This window comes from Capra hircus, chromosome 19 (assembly GCF_001704415.2).
Source record: "Capra hircus breed San Clemente chromosome 19, ASM170441v1, whole genome shotgun sequence".
NCBI classification, from domain to species: Eukaryota; Metazoa; Chordata; class Mammalia; order Artiodactyla; family Bovidae; genus Capra; species Capra hircus.
In genome coordinates this window covers 48,569,010-48,591,784 of record NC_030826.1, presented here as the reverse complement: position 1 = coordinate 48,591,784, position 22,775 = coordinate 48,569,010, and the positions used below count along the sequence as shown (strand labels likewise).

The window sequence follows — 22,775 nt, the reverse complement described above, 5'->3', positions numbered from 1 at the left end:
TATTTGACACAGATTGTATCTTATGATTGCCATCATGGCAATAATTAACTCCTCTGTCATGTCACATAATTTCATTTCCTTTTGGTGATTGGAATAATTTAAGATCTAGTCTCTTCGCAACTTTGATGATTCTAATACTGTTGTTAGAAGCACTCATTAAGCAGCAGAGGGATTTTGAAGATGTATGGGAATATCCTTATAAAATTAATGTCATCTGCAGTATTTTAAAATGCATTATTTTCCATCTTTCAGTACTGTATGGGCCATGAACTGAGAATTGTTATAATGTCTCTCTCTATGGTAACTTCTGTATAAGTTGGGGATGGGCTGGAATGGAGTGATCTTTAATGCCTGGGAAGGAGAATATAACATTCAGAACATGATCATAGGAGGATGATAGCTGGGTTAAAATGACAACTGTATTCATTCTTTACTCTCAGACAAGTTAGTAAATTCTTTATCTCTCAGCATCTCACTTATGAAAATGTCCCTACCGTTCAGCATTGCTACAGTGAATGAACGAGGTAATGTCCAGTGCTTCAGTCAGTGCGGTGCCCAGTACGTGGTAAGCACCTGGGGCACACTGTGGCGCTAATTTTATTTGTACCATGGTATAAAATTCTTAGTTTCTCTGGGAAACACACACACACACGCTCAGATTTCTACTGTTGTTACCCCTGTGCTAACTTGTAGTCATTATAAAATACGCATTTTTGAATTTTATTCTGTCCTGAAGGTGGTGATGAAGCATAATGCTGTAATAGAACATTTAAAACAGAAAAAGACCATGACTCCAGCAGAAAGAGAAGAGAATCAAAGGTAGGGAGAAATGTTTATAACCCATTACACAGGCTCTCACTGTGCATCAGTCTCTTCTCTTAAAGTGTGCGCATGAGCGAACACACACACACACACACACACACACACGCATGGGAGTTCTGAGTTTGTGTTTTATCCTGATTGGAGTTTATTAAATCAGAACACTCAGTACTAATAGATGCGTGTGACTGGTTTTGAAGCACTCTTTGAAGCTCTCCATTCCCAGAAAGTTAGTATCAACTATAGAGACATAGAAAAATTATGTCTTCAGCCCAGAATAAAATGCCCAGCATTACATAGGTTGTGTATTTCTCTCTAGAATGATTGTCTGTAACCAGGTGATGAAGTATATTTTGGATAAGATAGATAAAGAAGAAAAACAGGCAGCAAAAAAACGGAAGCGAGAAGAGAGTGTGGAACAGAAGCGTAGCAAACAGAATGCCAGCAAGCTCTCTGCACTGCTCTTCAAGCACAAAGAGCAGCTCAAAGCTGAAATACTGAAAAAGAGAGCGCTGCTAGACAAAGACCTACAAATCGAAGTGCAGGTAAGAAAGTGTTTTCTATCCTCCTGTGTCCAGTGTTCTGCATCGGATTTTACTCTTTTTTTTTTCCCCCTTTGAAATTGTGATTAAACTTAAAATCTGAGTTTGTTTTCTAGAATTTACATTTTTGTTCCTAAAATAAGTAGTAAGCAGTGGAACATACGTCTTTTAAAATAAGATAGATGTTTATGTGTACATGTATATTGTAATCTCTAAACTGGCCCCTTGGAGAGGTCTAGGCTTTTGATTAAAACATTTGAGGATCCTCTTGACTGTAGTTCTTCTTGTCTGCAGCATAGTCTTGCCAAAAGTTGCCAAGTTTCATGAGAAGAGTAAACAGAGAAACTGGGAAATAATGTTAAAGGAAAAATTAAGTGTGTTCATTAAATAAGGCCAGATTTCTTCCTTGACTTGTAACTGATCCTGCAGGCGTGGCTAGTCCTCTGTATACTTGGAGAATTTGTTGAGAAATGAAAGATTACTCATACATATTTAAACAGTTTTTTAAAAGAGAAGTAGGCTATCTAAAGCATCTCTAAAAATGTCTTGTACATTTTGAAAAGTGAGAAATATTAAGTTAGAAATATTAAATATTAAATTAGTAGGTCATCTTACTAACGAGCATTGCACGTAACTCTTGAGACATTAGAAATCTTTGCACTGAAGTCAGAAACTGGCGGTAATTCCCAGAATCACCGTTATTACTCAGCATCTCTGGAAATTCTAGCTAACATGTTAAGCAAAAAAAAAAACAGAAGATAAAATTTGTTATTGTGTATGGTATGATTATATTGAAACCCCAAAGAAAAATTATTAAAATTTAAGAGCGAGTTCAGTAAGGTAGTCACTACTAGATGAATATCGAGGTGTCACAACCATTGTCAAAGGAAACAAAAATAAAAGAGCCAATAGTCTGTTGTGATCCCCCCCCAAAGATTACCATTTTAAAATAATTTATATTCATATATATTATTTGTAATATAGGTATTTACATAAAACACATTTTAATCAGAATCACACTGTAAGCATATGCTGAACATTTTTCTGCATTCTCTATACTATGCTGCCACTTAAAAATGCTGTTACTACTGCAGATACTCTAGTGTACAGTAGTGGTGTTGTTTCTGACAGTGTATTGCTAATCTAATGAGGGAGAAAAATTGCACTTAAAATATTCAGCATTATTTTAACTAATAGAATTTATTGCTAGGATGATTTCCTTTGAAGAACAACTTTCAAATTTATGTATACTAGTATATTTTAAAAATTACTTTTAGTTATAAAACTGTTATTCTTATTGTCAAGATGTGCAGTTGGTCCTTTATATCTGCCTGTTCTCATATCATTTATGATTGCCTTCTTTGAAACAAATAGACTTCATTTTTAAGAACAGTTTTAAATTTACATAAAAATTATGCAGAAAGCAGAGACTTCTCATATGTTAATGCTGTCATAGGAATGTTCTTGAAGGGGTGGTCAAAGTGTATACCCTTTATACTGTCTTGACAATCTTAATTTTCCTTAAATGTATGTTTATAAACTTTATGTTATAAACACATCATATTATTTAGGAAAATGAAACTCTTTTTAAATCATCATTTCTAAGAAGTTGTAGTGCTTAATACCGCAGGTGTGTCTATAAAATATTTCACATGGGAAAAAGTGAAGATTGTAATTTATGCAAAATTTCTTTTGAGAAGATAGCTCTCCTTCGAGTCTTAAATTCTAGACGTAGAACTACAGTAAATAAGGCGCATCTGTCTCATACTCCGCTGGTCAGGCCATGTCTGGAGGGTCACATCCTGTTCGTGTCCAGTATGTCCAGTCTCACTCTAAGGGGACGGAAGGAGACCAGCCGAAAGGAAGCAGCCAGCGCGTGTGGACGCTTGAAACCATGTCCTGAGCGGCGACTGCGGTGACCAGGCAGGGCCCTGGCGTGTCAGAAGGACCGTTCTTTTATACACATGCTCGTCTCTCTGTCAAACCTCCTTTGACGATAACTCGCAGCTTTCTAATTGTGTAATTATCATTTTCTGTTTCTAGCTGTCTGTTGGGTTTAAGGTAAAGTAAGAGCCCTCTTGGCTGGAGTTAGCAAGACTCCCTCGCCTTAGACTAAAGCAGGGAACTCCTCGGACAAGGGAGGGAAAGTAAGGTCCTCTGGCCAGGACGTTATATAAATCGGTTGATGGTCTGGTATTTTCTTTAATTGACGACAGGAAGAGCTCAAGAGGGACCTGAAAATTAAGAAGGAAAAAGACTTGGTGCAGGCCACAGCAGTAGCTGCCACCTGCCCCGCAGCACCGCCTGCACCTCCAGCCCCTCCACCTTCGCCTCCGCCTCCGCCTCCCCCGCAGCACCCCGGCCCCCTGGCCACGGCCACAACCACGCTGCCTGTGGCTTCCCAGAAAAGGAAGCGGGAAGAGGAGAGAGACTCCAACTCCAAGTCCAAGAAGAAGAAAATGATCTCTACTACCTCAAAGGAAACTAAGAAGGACACAAAGCTTTACTGTATCTGTAAAACGCCTTACGATGAATCTAAGTGAGTAGATCTTTCTGAGCTCTAGTTTATTCTCTTAAAAGTGTAGCTAAGTTTCCAGTTTGGAAGAAAATGAGGATATCAGTAGCAGTGTAAATGAAAATAGTTAAACATAAGATATTTCATTTGTGGTCTTGCATCTGATATTCCTAACCTTGACACTAGAATAAAAATTCGTGTTTTTTTTTACCCCACGTGTTCATGATTCATGTTTGTCCTTCATCATATTCTTTTCTATCAAAAATAAGCTTTCTGTTGCTCCTTTGCTGTCTCCTTTTCTCTCTGGATCAATTCCAGATCAATCAGTAATGCTTTCTGAAGAAAGAGGGGTGTTACTATCACCGCCCAAAGTTGACATCATCCTTTCTGGAATCTTCACAACCCCATGATTACATCCAACCCTAGAGACAACCTAGGTTCAAATGGTGGAAAGGGCTTTGAGTTGGAGTGGTTTGGGATTTTTATCATTTAATTGCAAGTAATTCTATCTTCTTGCAATAGAATAGTGTAACCTAATATTTTTGTCCAAGTTCCCACTCTCTTACTGGGGACAGAAGTCAGAAGAATACAAAAAGGAGTTCTTTCACTCATTCCTCAAGTATGACACTCAAAAATTTGATAAGCACGGCAACTGGAAGCTGTTTTTGATAGTTGTGACTTGTATTTGGTTATATATACAAGATTTTAGAGACATTAATCCATAAATGCGGTTACACTTTTTTTTTTTCCTATCATTTTTATCACTCAACTAGGTATTTAGCTTCCATTTTCAACATTCAGATGCAGGCCAACTTTTTAAAACCAAAATTAATAGCAGTATTAAAATTTTACAATATCCAAAAGTTTGATTATGCTAAAAAGTGTGATCATTTAGAATTAGGAATTTCTAATGTCTACTGTAAGTAGATGCCTAATCCATCTATAAAATAAAATTCTCCCTTTAATGATATTTAAGTTGTAACAGTGAAACTACCTTAGTGATGCAGTTTAAATTATAATCTGTTTGGAAGTGCTAAATCAAAACGTTTTGTTGGTAGATTTAGCTGTGTGTTGAATTACACGCAGATCAGTATAGGCATCTTCACTTTTCATTGTCTTACCTTATGAGAAATTAGATGTGATATAAAAAGTAGAACCCTATTAACTGATTTTCCCCATGGTTCAATAACACGTGTGCCTCCCTTTAGGCAAATTATACTAAATGATTTATAGAACAAAGCAACATTTACTTTCTTTACAAAAAGCTCTGCTTATGGATTTTCCTTAAATAACAAGACACTTTGGCCTATTTAAAATATTCAGATCATGGAAATTCATTTCACACACAACTTTTAAATTGCATAAAATGTGGCACACGTACATATGTTCATTGTATTGAGATTGTTACTTTGTGGCTATTTCATATTTTTTACCTTTTTTCATTATTAACATTTCAGTATACCAGGTTCATCCATTCCCTGTTCTAGTTGGGGAGAGTTTTTTAAGGAGTGTTCTGTGATCTCTTATACCAAACTAGGCTGGTTTGGGAATCTAGTGAGGAAGACTAAAACCTGAAATTCAAGTCCTGAGCTTACTTCCAGAACACGCAGCACACCACCTGCCTGGGTGAAGGCAGCATGCAGAAACGCCCCAGGGCCTCCACCCGGGGCAGTGCAATTCGTGTGAGCGTTGTAACTCACAAGAAAAGTCTATTACTCCTTGATGTTCAAAAGCAGGTTAGTTGGAAGCTTGAGGACTATTGCGATTCCTCTCGGTGAATCTGCCAAGAAATACATTGGGTAGAACCAGGGGTATCAGCAAGGCCAGTCTCATTCCCTGCAGTTCACGCTCATCCTTTTCGTGGCTCTGACCAGGCATTCCTCCAGAGCACCCGTCAGCACGGAAGACACACCATGTGTTTGTCATAGAGATAGTCTTCACTGTGCTAGTTGGGGTCTTACACGACAAAGGCCTCGAGGTTGACTAACTGTGGTTACCCACAGTGACACACTCGTATAGCCCCGTTTTCAGATTAGCAATCCTTATATCACTCTCCACACAGTGTAACCCTGGTTTTGAACTGAAGTACTTTCTCACCAGCTAATAACCTGGCCGCTCTCCACATTGTCACACACATTCTACTGACTGAAAAACTGGCCCATGTCATAATCTTATTGCAATTAAATTCCAATATTTATTTCGAAAACTTGGTAGACTTCCTACATGTGCCTTTTTTAATTTTCTTCTTCATATTGCATTTTGACCATTTTATCTTCTGCCCCTGGCTGAACTCCTGCATGTTCCTTGTAGTGTAACTTCTACTCGGTGTTTGCGCTTTGCTTTGTTTTCAAATTTAAATTGTGAGATACATTTTCAAACCTATCTAAGAAATAGCCCTGACTTTGAAATGGCTTCTGTGGCATAGGTTTGACAGATGTAAGTCTTTGATTCTTTGGCTTTGGTTTTTGTGCCTGTGACAGTTTTACACACATTCATTAAGAGGGAGACATTACCATCGGTGTGTTGTTTATTTTTTCAAATCCCAGTGTGTTTTTTTAAAGACCCGCATTTCACTCAACAGTGTATTTGTTGAAATGGATGTGAGCGACTTTTATGTTTCCACACTTGATACAGCGTCAAATGCTGCAGCTTGTCAGGGTTAGAATGGCTGGATTCAGGATGTTTAGCTGACTCATTGCAGAAAGTTACCCTGTAAGAACGTGAATCAGGACAGGGAAGACAGATTTACGTACCATGCAGCTCAAAATGACAACTACATTGTCATTTTCATTGTGAATGCTTTTAGGTTCTATATTGGCTGTGATCTTTGTACTAACTGGTATCATGGAGAATGTGTTGGCATCACAGAAAAGGAGGCTAAGAAAATGGATGTGTACATCTGTAATGATTGTAAACGGGCACAAGAGGGCAACAGTGAGGAATTGTACTGTATCTGCAGAACACCTTATGATGAGTCACAGTGAGTTCTGATAAGAGCATCATATTTAATAATTTAGGAAGCCAAATTGCTCTGACTGGTTACTTATTTTATTTTAAAATAAAAAGCAAGATACTTTTCTGCATATATGATACACTTACATTACAAATTCCTTTCCAATTTTTTTTTTTCTCTTCTTCCCTCTTTACCTCCCCTTCAAACTTTATGCTGCTTCATAGTGAATGTTTGAGATGCATTGGGGAAAATATGGTTTAATGGTAGACTTGATTCTTCAATATGTAACGCAGAAATTAATGAGATTAAAATAGCCTGACTTGTTTGGACTTTTATCAGTGTTTTGAAATGGTGCTTTATTGCAGGTTAGTAAAACACTAATTTGGGAATAAGCTCTGAGACTCTGTTATTAGCTTTTAGGATTTTGAACTCCCATTTGGGTGGCCAGTACCAGCTTCCCATTTGATATGGTATTAGTTGAAAGATTTTTGTCTTTATTTTGTTTTGAACTTTAAAGTCAATTAAATGTTCTACTTTTTTTTTTTTTTATCATATTGGTTCTCCAATTTTGACAGTGTTCTTAAACCTTTAATGCTTGTTCTTAACATCGGAAATACTAAATTAACACATTGGAATGTCAATCTTCAGAAGTATTAAAATAATTATAATACTAAAACTGTTTTATATCCCAGGGTTAGAGTATTTTCAGATGCATGTTTGTCTGTTTTTTTAAAGTAAATTATAAGTCATGTCATCCCATCTGTTTTGAACTCACATTTCCACTTCGGATCTTGCAGATTTTATATTGGCTGTGATCGGTGTCAGAATTGGTACCATGGGCGCTGCGTTGGCATCTTGCAGAGTGAGGCAGAGCTCATTGACGAGTACGTCTGTCCACAGTGCCAGTCAACAGAGGATGCCATGACGGTGCTCACGCCGCTCACAGAGAAAGATTATGAGGGTCTGAAGAGGGTGCTGCGTTCTTTGCAGGTGAGAGCCACTCTCTGTGCAGCATTGAAAGATGAAGTCAACCAGCATGACCTAGGAAACACTTCTGGGGTTTGACCTTTCCAGTCTTCAAGGACCTGATCATTTACCGACTCCCAGCTGAAGTGCTCCACAGAACTCAGCCCTCCACACGCCATTGTCATGACGTTGACCAGATCCACAGGCTAGCTCAGCTGTTGTCTAGCTAATGCTCATGTTTAAAATGACTGATTTTTTTTTTTTAGCCTAAATTTTATTTTTAAAGAAAACTACCTTACTGTTAATACCATCGATTGAAAAGCAATTTGATTAAACTCTAGTGAGATACAAATGCTTATCTAAGGGTTTGAGGCAAAGCCTTCCCTCCCTTATTAAAAATAAGGAGATGGGGGTGCCTAATAGGATTGCCAAGTATTAGAGATGTATTCCAGACATAGCGCTAGATCAACACTGTCTCCCGTGTCATTATAATCAGAAACATTGAAAGAACCGAAGCAAGAACAGTAGTCTCATCATGTGGTTGCATCTTACTTAACTTCATCTCTCTGCCACGTCCTTCACCTACAAAAGTAACCGTTCCCCACTTGGAACCCCTCCCACTCCAGTTTAATAGATGTGGTTGCAGTGGCAGCATGACTAAGTTGGCAGGTCATCAGGTAGGGACCAGAGGACAGATTCCTTGACTCCTAAGCTAGTGCTCCACCATCCCCGCTCAGGGCAAGGTCCCAGGCCTCTGAGCACCATTATTATAGAGCATGTTCGTTTGAGATCATTTGTAACTGGAGCAAAAATCATCCCAAGTATAAATTTCATCCATCAAGTTTAAAACTGACTCTCCAAGTTTAAGGGCCGACTGATGCAGTAACTCAGATGGGAAGCTTAGATGAAATTTTTATTTCTCCCTGACAGTAATGATGCCTTTTTTCTCATCAATATAGGCCCATAAGATGGCCTGGCCTTTCCTTGAACCAGTGGATCCTAACGATGCACCAGATTATTATGGTGTTATTAAGGAACCTATGGGTAAGTGCTTGAGTTGAACTTGAAGTTTTTTCAGAAGTCTAAGCAGCTATTTCATTTTTCATCCATGCAACTGATACATCATGAGGCTGTGTTGAGCAGGACTGGTGGGAGTCTAAACTGGTATAGTCAGTGGTAAGATAAATGGGGAGTACATGTAATAGTTCAAGGGTATATAGCTTTGGACCCAGCAGTTTCATCCCTTAGGATTTATATACGCACACATGTTGTTCATCCCAGCAGTGTTTGTAATTGCAAAAGTACTGGAAATGAAATAAATGACCGTCAGGAGAGGAGTAGCCAAATCAAAGAATGAGCGGAATACTCTGTAGCTGTATAAGGAGTGAAATCCTTGAATAGATTGAGGTCATTTTGAACCTCTCATCTTTCCTGTCCTCTCTTCCTCGTCTCTTCCTGAAGGAGAACAAAGGTAGAAATCCAAGAAAATATGGCTTCATTGCCCAGAAAACGAAAGTAGTAATAGGGAACAGCTGCAAGTGACTGTATTAGGATGAACAGCTACAGGTGATGATTACATTAAAAATAGCTTATCTGCAAAAGAAGTTACAGAAGTTAGAACACACATAACAGCTTCCAGAACTGCCAAAAGATTCATTCTAGCTGATGAAAATATTCCAAGAGCAGCTAAGCCTTTTAGATGCATGCACTTTAAACCTTTTCCTCCCTGAATGCTCTCACATTTTGGTGTGTTCTTTGTGTGTGTGTGTAAATTGAAATCATATATATTTTTTAAAAGGGAAAAAATTGAGATCATGTAGTAAATGTGTCTGGCATTCATCTTCCTGTCATTAATCTTCATGCTGCTGCTGCTGCCGCTGCTAAGTCACTTCAGTCGTGTCTGACTCTGTGTGACCCCACAGACGGCAGCCCACCAGGCTCAGCCGTCCCTGGGATTCTCCAGGCAAGGACACTGGAGTGGGCTGCCATTTCCTTCTCCAGTGCATGAAAGTGAAAAGTGAAAGTGAAGTCGCTCAGTCGTGTCCGACTCTTAGCGACCCCATGGACTGCAGCCTACCAGGCTCCTCCGTCCATGGGATTTTCCAGGCAAGAGTACTAGAGTGGGGTGCCATTGCCTTCTCCGATATCTTCATTAATCTTCAGTAACAATTTTAATGGCTTTATATAGTCTGTAAATTGATTATGCCTTAACTTATTTAACCACAGTTCTTTCCTTGAAGAGCTAGAATGTTTTCCTTTTTTTTAAATGCCAGCCAGATAAATAGCATTTTATGTAGGTATGTGCATAAAGATAACACAGGTCTCCCAAATACCCTGTTGAAAGAAAAATGAAAGTTACAGAGTAATTGCCAGGTTTGAAGCCGTAAGCAAGTGTGTGTTCTCAGGATATGTTCATGTATTTAAAGGTGCACAGAAAATGTCTGGACAAACATTGGCTAATTTGAAAATAGTTTCTTCTAGGGGTATGAAGGAGCCGACAAGGTCAGCAGCTTTTGTTTTCTTAAATGGAGTTGTACATGTGGGTCACCGTGTTCTGTAGCACATTTTGTAAACTTGCCAGTCAGTAGCTTCATCACATCAGCTGTGGTCTAGACCCAGATTGTTCTTAATTGTATGAAATTAAGATAATCGATTTAATCACCTCCCCAAAAATGGGTTTTAGGGGGGTTGTATGCAATTTTTGCTACTATAAATGACACTTCTGTAAAACACCTTTGTGCATCTGTGCTGTTCTTGTTTGTTTTCTTAGTAAAAATTTCTAGAATCAGAATTTCTCTGTCAGAGGGTATGTATACTTTTTAGGCTTCTGATACGTATTTTCATATTATGCTTTAGCAGATTGAGCCATTTTCCACTGATGGCATATATCTGTACCCTTTTCTCTGCACCCCTGAAGACACTGAGCATTATCCCTCTTGAGAACATTTTTTCTTTGCATATATTTATTTTGAAATGATAGGTTTAAGGTGCAAACGCAGATGTTACAGAAATGTGGGGAGTAAAATGTAAATTACTACCACTCTCATCCTCCTTTAAAGGTAGCCTGTGTTAATAGTCTGATATTATGATTTTTAGTTTCTGGTAATTTGGACAAAAAAAAAGGACTCTGTTTTTGCCTGTCTTCAGTAACTAGTGATGTTCTTACTGTTTGAACTTTTTCTCTGTGAGCTTCCTATTTATATATTTTGCCATTTTGTTCTTGAGATATTCATCCTCTTGTCAGTGTTATTTAAGGGGTAGTTATATTCTAAGGATATTTAAAGATTTATGGTAATTTTTGGTCATAGGTAGTTTTTAATATTTTTTAATTCAAATCTATTAATCATTATGAATTCTACTTTTAGAGTTGTATTTTCAGCCTTTCTCCCTACCCCAGATATATAAAGACTTACCTATATATTCTCCCAATACTTTTTTTTCCAATACTTTTTTTAAAGGAATATCAGACTAAATAGAAATCATAAAATGTCCAAACCCTACTCACATACTTTGTTACAGCTACTCAATCAATGGTTGTCTGGAACTTTAAAAATGTCTGAAGACAGTGCTTTCGTGGTGGGCTGTGCCAAGCGTTCACTCTTCCTGTACAGCTTACATAACCTGCACAAAGTGATGTGCCCAGACCTTGTTTGGAATTTATCAGACTGGGTCCTTTTTTACAGTTGTTCCTGTTTATGCTTTTTCCCCCTACCTGTGTACCCTGGAACTATCAAAGATGTGTGTGTGTGTGTGTGTGTGTGTATTAAAATAGATGTATAACGTGAACTTGCCATTTTAACTACTTTCATATGCATGGTTCAGTGATTGACTACATTCGTTTTTGTCTTTACATTTTAATCCACCTAGGATTACTTTGGCATATAGTATGAGATAGAATTTTTCTTCAAATATAGGTAGGCAGTTGTCCCAACCCACTTTATTAATGAATTCTTCCTTTCTCTGCTTACTTGAAATGACATCCTCAACGTATGTAAAATTCATATGCTGAATACAATCAGGTCTGTCCCTGTTTTGAATTCAGTTCCATTAATGTTTGTATCATCTTGAACAGTGCCACACTTTTCATTATCACAGTTTTATGATGTTTTAAATTCTCATAGATTACGTCTTCTTCCATTACTTTTATTGTTCAAATGTTTCTCAGATACTCTTGAGCTTTTATTTTTTGAATGAACTTCAAAATTATTTTCTCAATTCTAAAATTATTATTGAGATTTAGTTTTGAAATTGTGTTTATCAGTCCTGTTCTTGTTTGTCAGAACTGCAGGCAGTATTCACATGGGAATGACCTTAAGGTTTTGAAAATCTTTTACATTTTGTGTTTTTAAGACCTTGCCACCATGGAAGAAAGAGTACAAAGAAGATATTATGAAAAGCTGACGGAATTTGTAGCAGATATGACCAAAATTTTTGATAATTGTCGTTACTACAATCCAAGTGATTCTCCTTTTTACCAGTGTGCAGAAGTTCTTGAATCATTCTTTGTACAGAAATTGAAAGGATTCAAGGCTAGCAGGTAAGCAGAGGTGTTCAGTGCTCTGAATCAACTCAACTCCTGATGAGAAATGGCTAGATTTGTGTATGATCTACTTAAAATTAGAGTCACTTTCTAAAACTCAAAAAACATTTATCAAATGCTTAAAGAATGTAAGATGTCTTAAATGCCATGGGGCACATACAAAGATAGTAGTAAGAGTTCTTGCTCTCACTAAGTTTACAGAAGTATAAAAATAACTGTTCTATAGGATAGAGTGAGGGGAAGACCATAAAGAGGGGATCTTAGCACGTTCTCCTTAATTTATGTTTGTGATGTCTTTGAAATCATAAATTATTTTATTTTTCTGGATTTTTTTTTTCCTTGGGCCAAAACTAGACTTTAATTCCACAGACTTTTTCTTTGAACCTGTGAAAGTCACTCAGTCATGTCTGACTCTTTGGGACCCCATGGATTATACAGTCCATGGAATTCTCCAGACCAGAATACTGGAGTGGGTAGCCGTTCCCTTCTCCAGGGGTCTTCCCAGCCCAGAGATCGAACCCAGGTCTTCCGCACTGCAGGTCATTCTTTACCAGCTGAGCCACCAGGAAAGCCCCTTTGAATCTATAAATTAAGTTGCTCAGTCGTGTCCGACTCTTTGTGACCCCATGGACTGTAGCCCACCAGGCTCCTCCGTCCATGGGATTCTCCAGGCAAGAATACTGGAGTGGGTTGCCATTTCCTTCTCCAGGGGATCTTCCCAACCCAGGGATTGAACCCAGGTCTCCCGTATTAGAGGCAGACGCTTTAACCACTCTAGTAACATATAAAAAGCATTGAACAGCTGCGTATGGTATTCAGGTGCTTTGACCTCATGCCTTCTGTTTCTTCATTACCTGCTCCTCCCAAGCCCATGACTTTCTTCTTCCCAACAGAGGCCCATTTTCCTTTTCTTTGAGAGCAGCCACCGGTCTAGTCCTGGGATTCATTGTTCACTATCTCCCATCCACCAGCCCACTAGTTTGATCCTTCCTAAGTAGTCATAGGATCTACCTTCCCTGGGTAACTCTTGGCTAGGCTGGGGCCTGGGCACCTGTATTATCTAGTGAACTCCCAAGGGACTCTGCATACCAAAGTGTAAGAATCTCTAGTCATTTTTCTCTGAGGAAAATCTTCTGGGTGTTTTGTTTCTCTCCTTCTCCTGTAACAAGGTAGACTGAGACCTGTACTTCAGAGTCAGTCTATTTAAAGTTAAAGATAGGCACAACCCAATCACCTTCTCAACAAAAGACTCACAAACTCTAGGCAAGGCAGGATGGAAAGCAAGTAGGGAGGCTTTGTGAACCACGAACCAAGAGAGTTACAGAATCTCTAAAACCTTCCTGCTTTTATTGTTGCCTATGAACCCATTAGCTGGAAAACTTAAAATGGGAGAGGACTTACTGAATATGACAGAGTCCCCAGGAAAATAATAATAAAGGAAGAAAGAGAGAGAAATTCAGAGTGGTGAAAAGAATATGGTAGAAGCCAGTCAGCTGATGAGATTTCAGCAAATCATGAAATACAGCAGACTGAAGGGCACTGACTGATGGAGGCAAGCAGGCCGCAGCCAGACTCCTCCAGCAGGCTCCTCAGCAGACGTGACAGCCTGCTGACTGGTAGGGCACCAGACAGCCTTCAACACACAGAGTCTGAAATAGGATCGAAGGCGAGAGAGTAGGGAGAGAGAGGGAGGGAAGATCTGTATCCAGGCTGCTGCTGCTGCTGCTGCTAAGTCACTTCAGTCTTGTCCGACTCTGTGTGACCCCATAGACGGCAGCCCACCAGGCTCCCCCGTCCCTGGGATTCTCCAGGCAAGAACACTGGAGTGGGTTGCCATTTCCTTCTCCAATGTATCCAGGCTAGTCACCCTCATTGACCAGTGTGTAGACCTTGTAGGAGGCCTGAAGAACTGGAAGAACACTGGATTTTTCTCCAAAGAAACAGAATAAACCATCAGCAGAGAGCTAGAGTAGACAGAAGAGAATGGGACCCAGAATAAAATCCCCTGATACTTAAAGGATTGGCTCCCCTTATTCTAACACTGGGGCTCTCAACAGGGTAATTTGCTCACCCTCACCCTACAAGGGATAGTTAGCAATACCTGAAGACACTACTGTTTGTCACACTTGGAGATGGTAAGTGGTACTGGCATCTAATAGGTAGAGGCTGGAGATGCTGCTGAACATCCCACACTTGCATCAGACATTGCAGCCTTTACAGCAAAGAATTACCCAGCTCCAGAATGTCAGTGGTGTTGAGACTGAAAACTGTGATCTAAAGCAAAGCCTGCCAGTTAGTAAGCTGCATACATATCCATAGGGTTCTCCAGGCACCCATCTAGTTTGTGAACTTACTCTTAAGTGGAAACAGACAGTCAGGGATAGCCAGATATGTAAGGAAAGCCTGCAGTGCAAAGATGAAAGGTCAGGGTGTAATAAAAAAAGATTCCAGAGAAGTCAAAGGAGAACCTTAACAAACAAAGCAAGCCTCTAAATCATGTCCCAAGAGAAATTTTAGAAGATACTGCATCTGTAAAATGGTGAACAGGATATTAGAAATAAAGAATAATCTGAAAAAAGAGTAACTAGAAATTTTACAAACTTAATGTACACATTGAATCAAGACATTCTCAATGTAAAGAACAAAAAGACAAGGAGGTGAAAAATATGAAGAAAAAATTGTTATGGAATATCCAGTATTCACTTAGTGGAAATTTCAGAAAGAACAGAGAAGACAGAGGAGAAGAAATTATCAGAGGACTACTAAGAAAAATTTCCTGAGCTGGTGAGATGCAGACAACTTTGTATCTAAGCAAAGCTGTTCGTTCAGCAAATGGTTGTTGAGCCACTGCTGTGCATCAGATATTGAATATAGCGGCTTGCCATGGAGCTCCTGTTCTGTGGGACAGGGAGGCGGAGCTGGGTGGGGCTGTGGAGGCATGAGAATGGTTGGTAAACGAGTAAGCCAGCCAGACAAGTGGGAAAAGGTCCATTACATGTATCCATAACTGGTTCATTCCACGTATCCGTAACTGGTCCATTCCACATATCCATAACTGAAATCTCCAGATGCCAGGGATAGAAGAAGCTCTTCTGAAAGCTTCTAAAGAGGTTAAAATTCCTGTAAAGTAATAGGAATTAGACTGGTATCAGACTTTTCTCTAACAACACAGAACTCTAGAGAGTAATGGAAGAATATAATCGAAAAGTTTGAGGGAAAATGAAATCTGTGTCCAGCCAAACAAGTCACATGTAGAGGTGGAATAAGTATGTTTTCAGGTCATATAAGGACTCAGAGCTTCTTTCCCTTGCATCCTTTCTTAGCAAGTTATTTTAAGATGTGCATTAACAAAAAAAGAAGAAAATAAAAAAAACGAAAGACCTTGAATTTCAAGAAAGCTGAGAGAATGACTCTGACCCAGAGTGACATTTGTATAGCAGGCCCATGCAGCTGGCACGGCAAATTGAAGCAGGAGAATGGAGCACTCCCAGAAGGGATGTGTCTGGAGGGAAAAAATGATTCATACATTAGATAACTTAAGAATGTAAGGGGGCGGGGGGAATGAAAGGCCATCAGAAACTCCATGAAAGGAAAAAAGTTGTATAGGTTCCTAAGAATGCCCTCTTAGGAAAAGAGTAGGTGCTACAGAGAAAAATATTTATATAGTCACAATAATGTAAATGGCACATTGATCTTCAGCTTTTATAATCAGTCTGCAGACAAAGGGTGGAAAGATTTAAATTACTGAGAAATAAAAGTTGTACTCAAGAAGGGAGAAGGGGAGATGGTTACATAAGCCCATTTCTCATTTGCTATAACAATTTAAACAATAGGAAGTTGGTAAGTAAGAAATACCAGTGTAAGAAATCTCCCTACCCAAGAACTGAAAGTTCCAAGGAATTCTCAGGCAGCCCAGACTTCAGGTTGAAACTTACTATAAGCCCTCTGTGCTTTGTGCTTCCTACCTTATGTAGTTTATACTCCAACTGAATTTCTGAAACTGCCTTTTTTTTTTTTTTTTTTTTTTCATTGAAAAGGCTTTAGTTTAGCCTTTGGTGGAAGCTGGCGGATTTGAATCCCAGCCGAGTAGGGGTGGCAGCAGCTGCTGATGAGGTGGGCCTGCTACAAAAGTAGAGAATTGGGGGCAGGAGAGGAGACATAAAGGCTGGGTCTTCACAGTGAAGGGGCCACTCAGGAGAGCTTGCCCCCTGAGTGCTTTCTATAACTATTTAATTATATTCTAGCTGATGTGATTTTTATTGAAGAACACAGAAGTCAACTGACGACTTTACCCAAGTCTTGGCTTATGTTTAAAAAAAAAAATGTGAAGTGATATTAGGGAGCTTTTGTTGAGTTTAGGGCAGAATGAAACATATATGTGGCCAATCTTTGAAATTTTATTTATTTATGGATTTCCAGTGTTTCCTTTGCCATATTTCCCCCATTTTTAATTTGCAATCTCCAGCATTATTTTTGTAACTGTTCTGTGTTACAATTCATCATTTTTATCATCCGTGTTCTTTCTTTTCTTACAGATTGTGATATCTTTAGTCTGAATTTTTAACTGGAATCAGACCTGGATGTTGGGGTCACTCTTTTCTTTTATTGTACCACGTGATTACCTAATTCAAAATTGCCCCCCCGAGTTCAGATTAGTTAATATAATTTTTTAATGTTTAAAAAAAAGATGTATAGTACTATAAACAGTTTATTCTAGCAGCCATGTTGAACAATGTATTTAAGAATTGTAAACTCCTGGAAGACTGTATTTATATACACTATTGCAGTAGTACATACTTGATAACTGTACAGTAATTTGGTTTACTAACAAAAGTTGTTAATAAAACTGTGAAACTAGAAAGGAGACTTTCTGAACTTTCATAGAAAAAACTGTGATTTTAATACTGTTATTTCTCTCCTTTTAGTATTATTTTCCTTCAAACTTCCCAACTCAATGTAAATAAGCACACACACGCATAGGTGTACACATCTTTTACCACAGTGGTAGTGCTTTTGTAAATGTTTCTATTTGTCCCTTTGGCTAAAAATGTTGTATTGGACAAATATATATATATTATATATATATTCCTTTTTAAAAAATATTGGCTTTTTCCAGTGAATTATCATGTTTAGTGTACCATGAAAATTTTTAATATTATAGGTTAAAAATTTCCTACTTGTTTTCATATATTTGCTTGCCAAGGGTGAATGAAAGAACATGGCTGCTTTCCCCAGACAGACTGACCTTGGCATCCACAGAAAGCATCATTGTCTTAAAAAATGAAGGGTGCTTAATTGTTCCCTTTTTTCTGTATTCTGTAGGTCTCATAACAACAAACTGCAGTCTACAGCTTCTTAAAGTTCAGCGTGTTAACCTAACATAAAACACAGCAAGAATCTGGTTGTCTGAACTATTTTAAAATTAAGGAACCAGATGTTTTTAGTCAGGTTATCCTGACAAGACTTGACCTAAACTTCGTTTTTATTGGTCATAACAGTCCAATTATATTCTTGGCCAATTTTGTCCAACGGACAAGGGAAAAGCAAAGTCAACGACACCATTATCTTGTCAAGATCAAATGGTTTTACTATTGTGGCAGAAGCGGGAAAACTTTGTTTATTGAAAAAAAAAGAAAGCAAGAAAAAAAAAAAAGATAATATGGGGTCAAGTGTAACTCCATGGAAATGCCACGTCTGCTCTTCAGTGAAGAAGCTGGTTTAGAGTCTCGCAGAAAACTTTCGACTGTATTTATTTATTGTTGCAAAAAAGACGCTTTTTTATTGCTGCCCTCATTTGTCAGCTAATTATTTTTTCTTATAAAATCCAGTCCCGGTTACATGTAATCCATTCTGTATCTTATCATGATTCCTGTAGGTAAAAGTACAAGACGACCTCTAGATGTCTTTTCTTTCTATGAAAGGAGCTGCTATGTACACATGTGCACACACACACACACACACACACACACACACACAACTGGGAATCAACAATGAGTTTATTGTTCATAGTAGATAAAAATTAAGCTTGCATAAAGGTTGGGCTAAGTGGTCCTGGACTACAGACTCTGTTGCCTTGAATATAACAGAACAATTTGTCATTTACTCTGCACCAGGCTAAAATGAGTAAAATCTATTTGAAGGTATCTTGTTTGTAAACATTTGTCAGATTCTAATTTTTTTTTTCTTTTTGTATTAAAATTCAACTATGGATGTATATGAAACAAAATAAATGGAGATCATTTTTCTCCCACAGATGGTGTCTTTGAATGTGCGCTAATGATTCTCCGTAAGCCTTTTGAGGGGAAAGGGAGGGCTGCAAGGTAGAAAAATAAAAAGGCAGAAGGATCTGATTGTACCTGGATTTCTCCAGGGCAGTAGTGCTCCTAAATTTTACAATTCCCAGCCCACTGTCATCATGTCAAAGAAAAATATTCAGCGGTGCTAATCCTGTTGCATCAATTGATCAGACTGATTTAAAAAAAAAGATAACGTGACAAAATATACTTTGCCTTCATCTGTACGTTTTTATGATACCAGGCAGATTACCCTTTATAGACTGCTGCTTACATTTTATGAAGGGCATTTTTTTTTAATGACTTCATCCTTTCTGTACTTGTTGGTTGGTTGAGTTGTTCGGGGTTTTTTCCCCCACATAAGAAAAAGTAGTGTAAGCAGTAGGGGGAGAGTGGAAACCTCAGAGGAAGATGTAGTTTGCATGTTTTTCCTTTCATTGTTTTAATCTTACACGTCGTATTTCTACATTGTCATAATCACTTCTGTGAGATCTGCCATAGTTGGTTTATGCAGCTTTGCAAAAATTTTACTAGATTTTGCACTAATTCATATTAGCTTTGTCCTACCAGGTTCTGGAATTTTATCTAATTGTTGTTTTTTAAGTTTCCTCTGTTTAATATCACCCTGCTATGCAAAACCTTCCCAGACCTTAGTTTCTTAAAAGAAAGACGTTACTACAGTTCCCAATTATTTCTTATTACAGGCTCAGGTGTACAGGTTATTCTGGGTTAATGTTATCTAATGAAGCCCATTCCTTTTTGTACATAAAAATGTCACTTATACTTACAAACTAAGGAGACTAATTGTTCAACATTGAATACATGGAAACAAAGTTTTTGCTTAAAATATTAACATGGAAGTAGTCAAACATAGGTTATTTTGTCCTTTTGCTTTTTAAAAAATGTTACATATTGTATGCACTGTGCTGATGCAAGAATCCTACATTTTAATGAATTATGAAATTATTTTGCATCTCATCACATCACAGTATTTCTGTACTATTTATTCATATATATAGATATATATGGGCTTAATCACTTAAAACGTTGCGGCAAGGACTTTCCTATCTGTAGGCAATAGATTGCTATGTTTTTAACAGATTGTGGCAAATTTAAACAGCAGTTCTTTTTGTACGTAATAGGACATTTCATCCTAGAAAAATAAAGTAATGTTTTTGACGTTGGATTTGGTGCAGTTTCTAATGAAACAGTGGTTGGTTGGTTGGTTAATATATTTTCTGTAGATGTTGACATTGCCAAATTGTACAAAAATGGTAAATTTTGTGGGAATCCTTGGACCAGGAAGATGTTAATTTCATAAGTGTATTTAATAGTATAAAGCTTCTTGTGATTTCTATCACCATATAAATACATAGACATTTTATAGTTTTATCAACTACAGAGCTTTAGTCTTTGAAAAGTAATTTTTGGGAAAACATGCCTTCTTATATACACATAATGAGTTTCAAAAGCTGCTTTTCTATGAGTATTTGATAAGCTTCTGCTACTCAATAAAGTATACATGATGCAACTATTTTGCTTTCAATAATCCAAGTACTAGAATGCACATTTGTTATACTGTTAGGGTTTTTCTACCCAGCCTTTGGATTTGTGTGTGTGTGTATATATAGATACATGTTTACTTTGCATCAACAATTTCCTTGACTAGAAGTATTTTCAGTGCTTGTTATATTTCATCTGCCAAGTTCACAAACCTTGAAACCATTTCATAAAAAGTATTTTCATAATATTGGTAAGGTTTTTTTTCCTCCTACCCAAACTCTGCAGGATTTGTATTTTAGTTCATGTCCTGTGGTAGTTAAAAAGTGAACTTTCAGAGATATTTTCTAAAGTAAAACAATTACTTTTTTATATTTCAAGTGGCCTAGAGTGTTATTAAAGAGACGCTGAGATTTGCTGTTGTTTGTAATCTACCTTCCTGGAATCTGCAAATAAAAAGTTCTTTCCCTGTTTCTGTTCATTTGTTAGGCAAACTCCCTACATCTTTGTGTTTCTGATACTACAGAGCCAGCGTGATGACCTCTTATATCTACACACATAGCCTCACGACTGAGGCCACTACCCCTGAGTGTCAGATTTCGTCCTTAAAATGAAAATGGTGGCCTCTCAGGAACAAAGTAATGTCTTACAAGTACTTGGGGAAAGGTTGTTAGTGAATTGAAATACAAAGTACTTTTGGATACTTGGAGTAAGATACCACAAAAGACATTTCTTAGAAGATCACACCCCTCTTAATCCAATTTGGACCAGATTCAACTGAAGAAATAAGTGCTATAGTTTTAAAATGATAAAGTCCACCTGAAATTGAAATTACCCGTTGTAGAAAGTGGGTCAGTTTTTGGTAGTGGTGGTTGAGTTGCTAAGTCTTGTCCACCTCTTTGCAACCCCATGGACCCCATGCCTGCCTACGCTCCTCTGTCCATGGGATATCTTAGGCAAGAATCCTAGGAGGGGTTGCCATTTCCTTCTCCAGGGAATCTTCCCAACCCAGGGATTGAACCCATGTCTGCTTGGCAGGTAGATTCTTTACCACTGAGCCACGTGGGAAGGGTCAGTTCAGTTTTTAGGTGTTTGCAAATACCTAAACCTTTGATGAACCTTAAAAATTATTTTGAGAAAAACATAAACAGTGCCAAGTGATGTCTTTAAGAGTTAAAAGCTAGTACAAAAGTGTGTATGTTTTATGAACCTTTCCCTATCAAAAGTTTTTTTCTGCTTGAGCTCCAACAGCTTAATTGAAGGAGGAATGTATTGAGTTCCTCTTGAAGGAAACAGAGTATTGTCCCCAAGATCCTTTAGTCTCTGGAGCACAAACCCACGTACTGAGAAAAATCTTATCAACAGGACAGAAGGGTTCGGAACTACAGTAAATTTGCAAGTTAAAATTTTCCATAAAATTCAAAGATTGTGTCCAAAGTACTGATTAATATTGAGATTCTTTGTAAACTTTTTTGCCTAACCTGGAATTGCCAGTCTGTTCTTTACTACCTCCCATCCATATCCCCACACATACCACTTTTCGACCTCACCTGAGCCTCACTCGTCTCACTGCAAACTTGGTCTTGAATGATTGCCTTAGTTTTAACAGGCAGTTTCTAAAAAGTTGACATGCTTGTGTTTGCCACAATAACCATGTGTCCTCTAAGTGACGTGTGTGATTTCAAAACTTCTCAAACTGTTAACAATCAAACCCTAACCCTCAGTCTTAAATAAAAGTGATTTTCCCCCTCTCTTTTAAACCAGAGCTATTTATAACACTTCCCTTTATACTCTTAACATCTGACCATCCAACTAATCATTTATTTGGTCACATTGTAATCTTCCCCACCATGTTACTCAGGATCACCACTTAGCCATTTGACATTTACAAGTTTAGCTTTGGTTTTTGTGACTGGTGCTACTTCTGTCTTAGTTAATTTCTGTCCTAAAGAAAACTAATCCAGAAGCTCTTCATTCACTGCATATGCATTCACTGTCAATGGTTCATGTAATAATGCAGTGGATTCCCAAGAGGCAATTCTAGGATAATTTTTAATAAGCTTGGGCAAAACTCATTCTCAGCAAACTCTCTGAAAATCCTTTAGTTAATGCTTTACGACAGAATAGTCAGAGCCTCTTGACTTTTTGCCTCATTTGGGACAAAAAAGGTAACAGTATCTTATCACAGGCAGATATGTTTTCGGCTGTATAGTCACTGCTGTCCTGACATTCTGTGTGTATATGATGCTTCTCTGAGGCCATTACAGACGGACATAGCTTGAATTCCAGTGCATCTCCTTTGAAACCAAATGTGCTGTTTTTCTCTTCAGTGCAGTTATTTTTCTTTAGGCAGTCATCTTCAACCAAGGATTATCAGTGTCTCTGTTTACAGTTTCACATTAAAGCACAACTTGGTCTTCTGGGGGAAAAACAAACAATGTCTTTGTGGGCTCAGATATAAAATCAATAATAAATTCAGTTCGTGATTAAATATTTTTCAAGCTAGCTGGAAAACGTTTAAGATTCACATGTTGCAAGCCATCATTAAATACTGGTTCCAGGGTTTGGGGAGTGAGTTTGAGAAATGCTTTTTTCCCAAACCTTCTGGGGCTCAGTGAGGCTAAAAAAACCAGGTGCATCCAAGATC

At 38.0% G+C, this 22,775-nt stretch overlaps 1 protein-coding gene across 14 annotated transcripts in view; it reads left to right on the top strand.

Moving 5' to 3' along the window:
* Positions 1–19,812, top strand: part of BPTF (bromodomain PHD finger transcription factor) — a 133,372-nt gene extending 113,560 nt beyond the window's left edge. For 9 of the 14 annotated variants that reach the window (XM_018065372.1, XM_018065368.1, XM_018065370.1 and 6 more), the window contains 8 exons: positions 737–819; positions 1,139–1,364; positions 3,578–3,900; positions 6,683–6,856; positions 7,627–7,819; positions 8,755–8,839; positions 12,146–12,332; positions 17,658–19,812. In XM_018065372.1, coding sequence (XP_017920861.1) covers positions 737–819; positions 1,139–1,364; positions 3,578–3,900; positions 6,683–6,856; positions 7,627–7,819; positions 8,755–8,839; positions 12,146–12,332; positions 17,658–17,694 — 1,308 coding nt within the window. In that variant the 3' untranslated portion in view covers positions 17,695–19,812. Of the gene's footprint in view, positions 1–736; positions 820–1,138; positions 1,365–3,577; positions 3,901–6,682; positions 6,857–7,626; positions 7,820–8,754; positions 8,840–12,145; positions 12,333–16,870; positions 17,197–17,657 lie in introns of those variants that run through there. The other 5 variants (XM_018065376.1, XM_018065377.1, XM_018065373.1 and 2 more) reach the window with 2 other exon arrangements.